The 13,142-nt window shown below is 38.1% G+C and overlaps 3 protein-coding genes across 28 annotated transcripts in view; 1 reads left to right on the forward strand and 2 right to left on the reverse strand.

Annotated features, from left to right (window-relative positions):
• AGBL3 (AGBL carboxypeptidase 3) overlaps positions 1–4,323 on the reverse strand; it is a 99,377-nt gene extending 95,054 nt beyond the window's left edge. Inside the window, exons 1-3 of one of the 2 annotated variants that reach the window (XM_085005399.1) lie at positions 3,479–4,323; positions 2,882–2,989; positions 1,379–1,439 (exon numbers count right to left, since the gene is read on the reverse strand). In XM_085005399.1, coding sequence (XP_084861525.1) covers positions 1,379–1,439; positions 2,882–2,944 — 124 coding nt within the window. In that variant the 5' untranslated portion in view covers positions 2,945–2,989; positions 3,479–4,323. The remainder of the gene's footprint in view (positions 1–1,378; positions 1,440–2,881; positions 2,990–3,478) is intronic. The other variant, XM_085005400.1, reaches the window with a different exon arrangement.
• CYREN (cell cycle regulator of NHEJ) overlaps positions 1–4,875 on the forward strand; it is a 139,007-nt gene extending 134,132 nt beyond the window's left edge. The window contains exon 5 of the transcript XR_014833773.1: positions 4,335–4,875. The gene's annotated coding sequence lies outside the window, so the exon portion shown is untranslated. The remainder of the gene's footprint in view (positions 1–4,334) is intronic.
• Positions 4,876–9,725: 4,850 nt separating this feature from the next.
• The window catches only part of CALD1 (caldesmon 1), a 287,937-nt gene continuing 284,520 nt past the window's right edge, over positions 9,726–13,142 (reverse strand). For 13 of the 25 annotated variants that reach the window (XM_085005401.1, XM_021079167.2, XM_085005407.1 and 10 more), the window contains one exon: positions 9,726–12,054. In XM_085005401.1, the coding sequence (XP_084861527.1) occupies positions 12,046–12,054 (9 nt within the window). In that variant the 3' untranslated portion in view covers positions 9,726–12,045. The remainder of the gene's footprint in view (positions 12,055–13,142) is intronic. The other 12 variants (XM_085005410.1, XM_085005409.1, XM_021079173.2 and 9 more) reach the window with 1 other exon arrangement.

Genomic DNA, 13,142 nt, shown 5'->3' on the forward strand with positions numbered 1-13,142 from the left:
ACAACCAACAGAATGGGAAAAATATTTGCAAACTATGCATCTGAGAAGGCGTTAATATATCCAAAATACCTGAAGAGCTCATAAAACTCAGTATCAAAAAAAAAAAAAAAAAACCCAATTAACCCAGAGTTCTCTTGTAGTGCAGCAGGTTAAGGATCTGGCATTGTCACTGCAATGGCTTAGGTTGCTACTGTGGCTTGGGTTTGATCCCTGACTAGGGAACTTCCACATGCCACAGGCAAGGCCAAAAAAACCAAACAAAAAACAAGAAAACCCAGACCCTGCCCCCAACCCAATCCAAAAATGGGTAGAAGACTTAAATAGTTATTTTTCCAAAGGAGACGAAGAGACAGCCAACAGGCAAATGAAAAGATGTTCAACATCACTAATTATTAGAGAAATGTAAATTAAAAGCACAATGAGGTATCATTTCACAAAGATCAGACTGACTATCATCAAAATGTCTACAAATAATACAAAAGTTGGATGGGGTGTCGAGAAAAGGGAACTCTCCTACACTGTTGATGGGAATATAAATTGGATATAATTTTCCAGCAATTATGGAAAACAGTATGGCGGTTCCTTAAAATTAAAAGTAGAAATACTATATGATCTAGCAATCCCACTCCTGTGTATAAATAAAACTCTAATTCAAAATGATTCAGGTACTTCAGTATTCTTAGCAGCAATGTTTGTAACAGCAAGACATGGAAAAAAACCAAGTACTCATCAGCAAACGACTGGCTTAAGATGTAGTGTACATGGGTACATACGTACAATAGAATATTACTCAGCCATAAAAAAGGAGAGATATTGCCATCTGCAACAACATGAATGGACCTAGAGACTGTTGTTCTTAGTGAAGTCGGTCAGATGGGAAAGACCAATTAATTATATCACTTATATATAGAATCTAAAAAATAATACAAATCAATCTATATACAAAACAGACTCAACACAGAAAACGAACTTAGGGTTACCACAGGGGTAGGACTGGGAGGGAGGGAGGGAAATAAAAGGAGTATGGGATTAACAGATACAATCTGCTATACATAAAATAGATAAGCAATGAGGATTTACTGAATAACACAGGGAATAATATCCAATGTAATAACCTATAATGGAAAATAATCTGAAGAAAAAATATATACAATTGAATCACTTTGCTGTACATTTGAAACTAACAATATTATAAATAAAAAAAATTGAAAAAAAAGTTTGAACTCCAAGAGAGTCTTATAAAGGTAAATACATCTCTCTTTATCAATAACAGAATAATAATTCCCTATGTTATTAAATCTGACTTGTAGTTTTATTTTTAATCCATGTAAGGTATTATCATAAAGAGAAGGGAGGATATATATGGATAATTTCAAACCTGTTAAAAGTGCACAGTGATGGATATCTTCTTTTACAAATTTCATAAAGGTATCCTCATCCTAAAACAAGAGGTTTTAAAATATTTCTTTTACAAACCAACAGTTTCCAAATTCAGAAATCTTTTTACATCTACCTTAGTACTTAGAATTCAGTGCATGTTTTTAATCTTTAATAAATGAAAAAAAGGATTATCAGGGGCTATTGGTCTTAAAGCACCCAACACTTAGAACATTCTGAAACAAAAGTATTCATTTTTCATTTCTTTTCCTCCACAAGGTAAGGTGATATTAATGATTACAGGTAGAAAAAAAATAGTTTAAAGATTCTTAATAAACTTGGCAAAACAATTTAAATTAAGAATAAAATTACTCCCTCCCCCCAAAAAAGAAAGAAAAGAAACACAAAAAACCATTGACTTAAAGGTTATACATCATTTAGGGAGTTTATTCTGAGATCTTACCTTAACATAGATAATTTATACTTAACTAAAATGTGAAGGAAATTTCTTAGAACTATATACTGAGACCAGACCAAAAAAAAAAAAAATATATATATATATACGTATATATATATATATATATATTCTTTTGTTTTTTCAGGGCTGCACCTGCAGCATATGAAGTTCCCAGGCTAGGGGTCGAATCAGAGCTGTAGCTACGCCAGAGCCACAGCAATGTGGGATCCGAGCTACATCTGTGACCTACCCCACAGCTCACGGCAACGTCAGATGCTTAAACCCACTGAGTGAGGCCAGGGATCGAACCTGCATCCTCATGGATGCTAGTCAGATTCGTTTCCACTGAGCCACGATGGGAACTCCCAGACAAAACATTTTTAACTATTGCATTTTGTGTCTCTCCCACCCCCTTAATCTCTCTACACTCCTTTGTTTCATCAGTGCCACATTAAGCCTATTATTGAGACAAACAGGTTTAGAACATAGGAAGTTTCAATATCATGACACATTATCATGTAACACAAAATTAGTACATGTAAGAAAGTAAGTGGACATGAATTATAATTTTAATAAAAATTCAAAAGAATCAGCCAAAATATTTTCTCAAAAAAATCTCAGGTGTTTCCATCATGGCAAAGCGACTAGGAACCATGAGGTTTTGGGTTGATCCCTGGCCTTGCTCAGTGAGTTAAGGATCTGGTGTTGCCATGAACTGTGGTATAGGTCACAGACGCGGCCCAGGTGCAGCATTGCTGCGGCTGTTGTGCAGGCCAGCAGCTGCTCTGATTCCACCCCTAGCCCCGGGAACATCCACATGCAGTGAGTGTGGCCCTAAAAAGCCAAAACAAACAAAAACACCTCAGTATCAACATAGATTCTCTTTCTAGATAGGGCATACTGCACACTGCAGTATCTTCACTTTTAATCAATTTATTTCCCAGCTTCAGGGACAAGTTGATTTTTATAACCAATTGAACTTACAATATTTGTACTGTAAATTTATCCTTTATAAAAAGTTTTTATCTCTAAGAGAGAAAAACGTACTGATTCATATTCATCACTGATTGTTCTGTCTGAATAGTCTTCCTTTTCTGAATCTTCTGACATCTCTTCCAGTATGTGGCTTGAAGTATCTTGTATTATGTAGGTAGGCTGTAAAACAATTTGCAAGGAACTTGTTCGACAATTTTTTTTGAGTACACATTAAATGTGTATACTAGAATATATCCACTTGTATTTAATTAATAGTGGTAAAAAGGCTTTTCTAAAAAGTAATTAAACTTTAGTTTCAAAGATTTGAAGAAATTTTCCACTTTTACAAGATCGAGAAACAAAATTCACAAGTCAAATCAAATAAATAATTTAAAAAGTAATTTCCAGGGTACATAGCCCAATCATTTACATCCTATATCTACAATTAAATACCACACAGTGATAGCAAGATCGGAATGATCTTAAGGCATTAAAAAGATGAGGAATCAAAGAAAAATTAGCTACTTATTCAGGCAGTAAGTTGCAGCTATCTAGTTATTTTTCTGCTAAATTTTCATTTGACCAACAGTTCAAATAAAAATAGGCTTTTCTCTTTCTCTTTTGGTTAATAGATAATGTCTCTGTTCTAATATTGCATATTAGTCTTACCGGAATTTCAATAGTTATCAGAAGGTTGGGTTAGCAATGCTCATTAACCCTCCTATGCAAGTATTCTTTCAAGAGGTTACTAAAATAAGAAATAATAGAAACTCCTTGTCGAGATTCTGTTATTTTTGAGAGACCAAAGGAATCTACTAATTTCGAACCAACGGCTTATACTCCTCTCTAAAAGGCGTTTTCAAGCGTGGACTACATAAAACAAAGCCCAAGTTCCACAGCAAAAAACTACGAATTTAACAGAGAAGTCTACTTTATGGGCGACACTTTCAGTAGTAAGATACTGAAGTTAGGTCCAGGTTTCACAACTCCAAGTTAGGAAAACTGGACTGGATAAATCTTGATTCTCTTTCCTTACACGAGCCTACGACGCGCACCACCGTGCTGACAAGAAGCGTAGTAAAACCTGAGCTGAGCTTCAGGAAAGCCATAGGCACAGATGCATCTAATGAGCGCTCCGTGAGTAGCCTTCGCGTCAGAAGCAGAAGAGGTAACAGCAGCGTGACCACACTCAGCGGCGCCGGGACAGGTCTACCGGCAGGAACGAGGGCTTCCTCGGAGGGAAGGACGGCGAAGCCACAATTCCCGGCTGCAAACTCTTCCACACTCCGCGACACGGCTGTGCGGGGAGGGGCTCATTTGTTGGGGCGCGCTCGTTTCCCGCAGGGGTTTTCCCTCTCAGCACATCACTGGCCCAACTCGGCCCCCCTCACTCCGGTCCGGAGTCCCCTGGTCAGGCCTGTCGTCCCTTCCGTGCCGGGAGCAGCCGTTTTGCCAGCACTAGCAAGAGCCCGGCGACCGAAAGCAGCGGCCCTTTAGCAGCCTCAGCCACGTTCTTTACCCGCAGGCGCAGCACCAGTTACCAGGCAACGGGAACACTCTCGCGAGACCTCGGACACCCCCTAGCTACGCGAGACCTCGGCTAAAAGAAACGGAAAGCCTGGAGGATGACGGGAAGTAGTGGGAGAGCAGACCGCAGCAGAGGGTTTCCACAGCTCGGGGGTGGTAGTGCTCAGAGGGCTCGCGGGAGCTCTTATGCGTGGTGGCAGGACGGCTGTTTGTACCCACGGTTCTGCACGTCGGTTGTTTGCCAGGTCCCTACTAGCAGGCAGTAGAGCAAACTGATTAAGACTTGTTTTGTCGATCTTTACTTGAACCCACACTGAGTTGTGTTCTGCACATTTGTGTGACTAATGATCTTTATTGGATTTGGAAAAAATGAGACTTTCCTCTTTAGAAATTTAATCTATAGGGTGAACTCTCAAGCTCTTTACCTGTTCAGAGATTCTTTTAGTATAATAGCTAACGTATCAAGAACATTTTCTGGGATACTGTGCGAATCACTTTACATGTATGGTCTCATCTAATTAAATATGATCTACTCATAACAGACTTAGTCATTATTCCTCTACATCCCACCTTGATTCTCCCCTAGTTTTTAGCTCTGGTGGATAATTTATTTGGAATAGTTTTCCAGGTATAGCTGAAAAAAGGTCTTTAAATGTTTAGTGCCTACTATGAGATTGTAATCTTGTAGGAATGGAGATAATGGACCATAGCAAGTTTCAAAGTAGAATAAAAGGCAAAACAATAGCTTAAATATGGAAGTAGGTTAACATTATCTGCTTAAATTTTGTGTTTCTGAAAGATAACATGTTGTTTTGAGGTCCGTGGTTTAGAAGTTTGGACCTTCCAGAAAAATAAATTGAGCTCATATTACACCGCATTTTCTTGAAAAATAATTATCCTTTATAATCGTACCTTGTCTTATGTCACATGTGTTATTAAAGGTGACCTACACAGAGAATTTTTATATAAGCAGCCTATTTTTCTGTTGGATTTTAGAGTCGTGATTGCAAAGCATAGTACCATCAGATACAAGGTGAAGCACCCCAAGAAGTGATTTAACCAGGTTACACAAGACATTAATGTAGAGCTGGCACTTAAGTCTCATAATTTTTAGTCTAAATATTTACGTGATCATATTTCAAGTAATCCTACAAAGAAAAATTATTTTAGTGCATAAAAATATTTAGGAATTTGAAAAGACTTTGAAAATCATATTTATTCTTTCATTAATTCAACAAATGTTTATTGAATGCCCAGTACTTGTCAGGGACTGTACCTGGTAGATGGCTTTTGCAGGAAATAGAAATGGACATTCCTCATGGAGGTGATGTAGTACTGGGGGAAGAAAGACCAATACTTAAAAAAAAAAAAAAGCGCTCAGGTTATGGCAATTGCTGTGGGCTGTGGAGAGAATAAAACAGGGAAAAATAAAGAGCACAGGGAGGACTCCACTAGATGGGCCTTGGCCGTGTTGGCTCTTTGGATGGAGTGTCCTAGGAAGCTTCTCTGACCAGGAGGCTTTTGAGCAGAGACCTGAAGCAAGAAAAGGGATGAGCCATGCGGCGGTCTAGAGGAAGACCTTGGCAGGTAGGGGAAGCAGCCACTACAAAAGCTCTAAGAGAAGATCATGCTATGAATTATTCAAGGGTACTGTTTAGCTGAAGCTTAGATGGAGTCAGTTATCATTTTAAGAGATTTCGTTAGGATCTCTTTCTTCCCCAGATAAATATAAGATGGTTTTCTTAAGCACCTGTTCCTTTTAAAAACTCCTATTCTGGACAGTAGAATACAGTGGAAATTAAATTCTTTGCCTTTAAAGTGGAAAGAAAGCCTGGAGTGAATTTCAACCAAGGAGTTTCTGTCTGTCTGAGTTTTTGTTCCCATTCTCTTTGATCTTATCAGAGAAGGTTATTGGACAGACTCTTTATGGAACTAGTTTCTGCTTCCTGGGAAGGCAGCTTTACCTGTGCAGCAACTTTTCCTCCAATTTTTAGTGGATTCATCTAAGCCTGCAGTATAAAAGGCTGTATAATAAGGGTAAAAAAAGAGGAACATAAAAACCAAAACATTACTCCAAAATGCACAATTACTAGTGTGAGAATCAGTAGGAAAAGTCACTTTAACAACTTGGCCAAATGTACATTGTGTTAGGAATGTGATTTGTTTTGTGTAGTTCTATCATTTTGAATTTGATGAGCCGAGGTTCAATGAGAATATGAGGTGACTCGGGCAAGGTTTTTATGACATCACAGAAGTTTGTGGTTATGCAGCTCTAGAGACCTTGTCACAATTTGGCTGAGGAAGCTATATGGACCCTGGGACCCCTAGGGTCATTTAGTACCTGTTGTGGCCCTCCTCAGACTATTGGGGTCTAGGATGTCCCCGTATGGGGCCAAACCAGATCTTGGGATCTTTCCCAGCCACTCAACTAACCAAGACTCAGCGAAGTCTTTCCTAATCCCCCTGCCATTGGTAGAATTAGTTTGTACTATTAGTTTATACAGTATGTCTGAATTTGGAGACTGCAGTGAAGCATCATTCTTCTGAACACTTGGAAATGAGGTAGTTAAGATTGCCCCCTACCTGTTCAACGAATAACAGATAGGATAAATCACCTCGAAAGTGAAAGAATGGCGCCCAGCCTCAGTTGTGAAGTTTCATTATAAAAAACATGAAATGGTCTCCCCTCAGTCCCTACACCCAGCCAATAACTACACCAAATTGTGCAGTGGTGAAATCTACTTTCTCGTCATGGTCATGTCGGCTAGATTCCACAACTTTTCAGCCACTTTCAGCCACTAAACTGTTTCATTTTGGTGTTTAAGATTTCGTTCTGGCATTTGGTATTAACATTTTATTTTTATTTGTCTTTTTAGGTCCACACCCATGGCATATGGAGGTTCCCAGGCTAGAGGTCAAATCAGAGCTGTAGCCGCTGGCTACAGCCACGCCAGATCTGAGCCATGTCTGTGACCTACACCACAGCTCACGGCAACACCAGATTCTTGACCCACTGAGAGAGCCCAGGGATTGAACCTGGGTCCTCAAGGATGCTCGTCAGATTTGTTTCCACTGAGCCACGATGGGAACTCCTTTATTTATTTATGTATTTATTTATTTATTTAGGGGTATTAAGAACATTTAACTTTCAATTTCAAACTTGATTCAACGTCCTTCTTGTTGGCCCCCAGATCTGTCCCTAGCTCTTGTGGCTTAGGAAGTGGGAGGGAATTGGTGTTTTGCTATTTACATTCATCCCCTCTTTCTTCCAGGTGCTAGTTCCTTGTTGTTTTAGGATGAGTAAGGGCTGGGGGAAGAGCAGATGTCTCCTTAACTGGGCCAAATTGCAGTCTCCATGGTTGGTGTCCAGTGCTATTATTGCTCTTTGTCCCTGAGCTTCCAGAGGAGAGTGGTGGCCCCAACCTGCCCCCTGACGAGGGGCTGTCTTCAAGGCACGCTCCTAGGAAATAGTAATCCTTGTGAAGAATTATGGGAATAAAGGTTAAGGGCATGTGCTATGTAGCTTTGATTATTTACTGCCTCATAATTAAATTGGTTTGGATAGGGATCCAGATTTGTTTCCATTTACTTTTCTTCCAGAATTTGCTTATATTAGTACTTGGCAAAGGTAGTTTGTAGAAAATAAAAGTGTTTTACCGAAATAGTAATGTTTGTTTTGGCAAACCCTTTTCTCATTAGGAAGGCAAAGCTAATAGCAATTGCATTTATCCATGGACACAGTATAAATGGACATGCATCTAAAAATAAAGGATACACAAAGGTTGAAAGGAAAGCAGTAGAGAAAGTTATAGCATTATATACAAATACACACACACAAAAAAGCAAAAGAAAAATGATATCATGCTATTGTTAACCAAAAGATAGCCACTATAGCAATATTAATAAAAAGATAAACTTTAAAGCAAAAATATTTGCAACAAATAGGTCACTTTGTAATATTAAAAATATTCAGTTGATTTGGAAAATAAAATGATTCTAGCTTTGTATATGTACCAAAAGCATGACCTTAAAATACGAAAGCAAAATTAGCAGAATTATAAGGGGAAACAGACAAATCCGTAATCACAGAGGAGATTTTCACAGTCCTTATTTGATAATAGCAAGAAGAAAGGAACATAAAAATCCAGCAAGGATATAGAATGTTTGGACAACATGATTCATAAACTTGAACAGAAATAGGCACAGCACTCCAATCAGGACCTTTCTTACTCCTGCGGTAGCGCACACATTTAGCATCATGAAATCTTTTCTTGTCCATCCCTCCATTTGGGGCACACGTGCATGCAAGAGTAGGGAAAAACCTACAATACAGACCTGTTTCTACATCACACACAAGACTCTAACACCTTTGAGCTCAAACCCTGAATGTGCAACTTGTAACATTAATTTTCATCCATCCTTAGTCCTGTCGGTTTGGTGCTAGTACTACAGATTGTATTCTTTTCATTGCTTAATGCTGCAATTGACTTTGAGGATAACTCTTTTATTGTCTAAACCTCGAGCCCTTTTTGGTAGATTGTAGAAATCTAAAGTACTAATTATCTTTTAAGGTATAACAACTTAGTTCTGTCAATCTTTTTTTTTTTTTAATGGCCACACCCACAAGATATAGACGTTCCCAAGCCACGGATTGAATCTAAGCCACGGTTATGATCTACCTTAATGCCTGATGCTTAACCCACTGCGCTGAGATGGGGATGAAGCCGTGCCTCCGCTGTGACCAGGAGCTGCTGTAGTTGGATTCATAACCCACTGCACCAGGGCAGGAACTCCTAATTCTATCCATCTTATGAACAGGATTTAGGGGACTGTTTAGGGGCACTGGACTCCCAATTTAAGACCTTTGTGAGAAGAGCCTCAGATTTTAAGTAGTGCTACGTAAATATATAAAGTTGCTGTGAAAAAAATCCTTTTGATTTAAATGAATCACCAGCGCCTTGCAAATAGTAAGTACTCCACAAACCAATAGTATATATTAAATAGCTATTTCTGCTGTAAAAGGCATTGCCTTTGGGAAAACAGTGCTGCCATCTGAGGAGCAAGAGGGGTGACAAGTGACAACACTGGAAATGAGAAGGAGGATGATGGAACACTTGATAATGGTTCTTTGAAGAAGAACATATTTTATCCCTCCTTCCACCCTTTTCCAAATATGTTTTGTCAGCTGGCCATACCAGAACAATTTTTAATATTTTATTGGAAAATTGCCTGCAGGAAGAAGAATTTAAAACTATGAAATGGCTTTCTTCTCTAAAGAATGAAGCCAAGACTCAATCTGAACTATGCCGTTTGCTATCCATCACCTTTATTACATCAGATAGAATTCTTACAGTCAAGATAGTACATAAAAATAAGTGAGGCAAAGACATTTGGAGGAATTCCATTTATTGTGGATGCATTTTCACAATATATATTTATTGCAGCGCTCAATTATTCAGTGAAAAATATTGAGTGTTTATCAAATTTTTAGGAATGGCAGATTCACAGAACATGCTAGTCACCTTGCAGTTTTACCTCTTAAAAAGATAAAGAGAATTGTAATCCAACAAGTAAATAAGGAATTTATTTTTCAAAAGATTAAACCCAAACTGAACAAAATTCTACCCTAAAACTTATCCCATCCAAATATTGGAATAAAAGTCAGGATTGATATATTCTCTTCTTAACTTTAGACATTCCAGAAAAAATATATAATAGTGATCAGGAGAAGCTCTTATTCAAAAGTACAACAAAGCAATGTTATCTTGCCATTAAGGCCTTAATTCAAACTTTGATCCATTCCACTCCAATGATGGGAGTCAATGCTAACTCAGGCACTGCATGTGAGTTCTAGTTCATCTTATCATAGACTCATGTCTACTCTGTCATGGGTGGATGACTTGTGCAATCTTGGTGGCTTTCCTTTCTTTGGCCCAGGTGTGCTAAAAGCTAGGACTCAACAACTCTAAAAGCTAGGACTCAACAATCTACTGTTTTATGAGGAAAAGAGACTTTGGAAGGCACTGCCAGCCCTGCCTTGGCTAGCTTTCCCAAGGGAACACTGTTAATTAGAAAAGAAGCATTTGCAAGGCTCCCTCATTGTGCAGGAATCGAGACTAAAATAATTTTGGTTAAGCCATGAGGTATACGTTTATAGAACTATACTACATGTATCTCTCTACACTAGAACATATTGCCAAGACACTGCAGTACTCTCATCATCTGTTGTGAAGGACAGATGAACACTTAACAAGCTAAAATGAGATCCGATATCTGGACTGTGTGTGTACAAATGATGAGTTGATGGACTCGAGGGAAAAGGTAAAAATAATAAAAGTTACATATTTTTTTTTAAAGTTCAACACATTATGAACTTATGGAAAGTACCAATGATTAATAAAGGTAAAAACGTTTAACTAAGAAGATGTTTCAGTATATTAAAGATGGAAGTATGGTCATGAGTCCTAAATATTAGCTTTCACTTACTTTTCTTCTCTGTGTTCAGTGATTAGCCAAAGTTGGTCTTAATACATCTATACATGAAACTCCAATCTGTACAATTTTGTCACTAAAACTCCTATCTTTAAATTTTAGAGAAGGAAGAGACCTCAGATATCATCTAAGCCAACCTACTGTGAACTTAATTCTTAAGAATGAAGTTTCGAGCAAGCTTTGAGTTTGATCTAGACAGCAGATTTAGTACAGTTCACAGTGGACTTCAAGATTGCTTTTAATTATACACTAAATACTATGTTTTATAGAAAATGTCAACTCATTTTTGACACTTCTAATCTCTTTCTTCTTATAGGTTATCAGACATTGGAAACATATCAATATCTATTCTCCCATGTCACTACTGGCAAATATGAAATAATATAATATTGTGATTTTTAAAATTTTTTAAAAAGCAGTGATATTGGCTAGTTACAAGGACATACTGCTAAATATAATAGCCTAGCACACGAAAAAGCTTTCTACCATAAGTGTGTTTGTATAAGTGTATGCACATACATACATGATCAGGTCATCTAAAATGTGTTTCACTATCCCTACCAAAGAAATCCACAAAGCAACCAACCTAACGAAATCAGTACCACTGTCAGCTAACATCATAATCCAATTTAGATATTCATCAGCATGAAAAAAGTAATACCTTAACAGTACGTCCTTTTTTAAAAAAAAATTATTATTGCAGTATCTCAAATCTGAAATGGGTTACTTTCAGAAAGTGTTATAACTGCCTATTAAGACAGTTTCTTCCATGCTTTATTCTAAAGTGCAGAAACAACATGACTTCGGTATTAAAACAAAAACAAAAACCACTACGGTTCATTTTTCTGGATACTGCACACATTTCTCAGGCAATTTTCAACTTGAATCTCCTTTTGTTGACTCCCAATGTGGTTGGTATCACTGTTCAGACACAGAGTGATGATGATCAGTAGAAAAGTCTCTATTTCACAGCACGGGTTTCTTTAGAAACAGGCTCCTGTGCAAAGGCAGTACTTTTACCATGAACATCTCTAGACTGTGATTATTAAATATAGTGATAATATACATGGGTTTACTGGGATAATGAAAAACAAAACAAAAGGAAATGAACCCAATTTAGTAAATGAACATAAATATAAAACAGAGCACATTAGCCCTCTTCAACTGAGCTGGTCCAGCATCTTGAGTGGCTACTTTGGGTTCTTTCTTGAACTGTCTCAAACCTGCTAAGAGAAGAGAGCTTTAAATTGGCAGGTCATGGTGTTTCCGCCAGATGTTCTGTGTCAGAATTTTTCAAAAAACAATTATAGTAAGACAGGAATAAATTTTTATGAAAGGGATGATTATTGTTGACATTCTGTTCAAATAAGCTCTTCTTTCAGTACATACTTTCTTCTGTTTTTTTGTTTTTTGTTTTTTTTTACACTTTCCTTTTTCTTTCTATTTCCCTTTCTACATCTTGGATCTTGAGCCTTGCTCATGGCATTCAGGGTCAAGGAGGTTTGTTTTTTGTTTTTTGTTTTTTTTTAAACTGTAAGGGCTAGGAATTCATAATACGCATCCCAGGATAGGTCACATGACTGAAGGCTTAGTCTCCAGCCACATCAAGGCATGACAGTGAAGTGGAATTTGCTTATCTTTTGTTTTCTCCTATTTATAAAATTTCCTACCTCCTATTCTTACACCCCTACCCTTGAAACTCATCTGGACCATGGTCTTATCCCTACACACTTTCTTTTCCTCCACTAGCTGCTAAAAATCCTTGCTGAAGTAGTCACACATGTTCGAGTGTTGTGAATGTGCATTTTCAAATGTGTTGTGTAGTCTCACTTCAAAGGAATTACTGTGTGACACTAATGAGTTTGACTTTTTTTTTTCTTTTTTTTTTTTCAGGGCCGCACCCTGGGCATATGGAGTTTCCCAGGCTAGGAGTCTAATTGGAGCTGCTGCCACAGCAACACCAGATCCCAGCCGTGACCGTGACCTACGCCACAGCTCATGGCAATGCCAGATCCTTAACCCACTGAGTGAGGCCAGGGATGGAACCTGCGTTCTCATGGATACCAGTCAGATTCGTTTCTGCTGAGCCATGAAGGGAACTCCGAGTTTGACAAAATGGATCAAAGGAGCTACCAATTCTGCTACCTCATAAACTCAGCTCTGGGTCTGCTAGTTATGTTATTACTATTAGTGTGGAAAGAGTTTTGTGATATAGACAAAGGGAGCATCTTGTACCACCATGTTGCCTAATTCCCGGGTGTGCCATTTGTGCTGTATTGTATGTGAGTGGTGTTCTCTGAGTCCTACCTTCCAG

The sequence above is a fragment of the Sus scrofa genome, chromosome 18, assembly GCF_054392235.1.
Source record: "Sus scrofa isolate SSC_HxYL_T2T_F1_AM1 chromosome 18, Sscrofa_HxYL_maternal_Yorkshire_Landrace_v2.0, whole genome shotgun sequence".
Taxonomy (NCBI): domain Eukaryota; kingdom Metazoa; phylum Chordata; class Mammalia; order Artiodactyla; family Suidae; genus Sus; species Sus scrofa.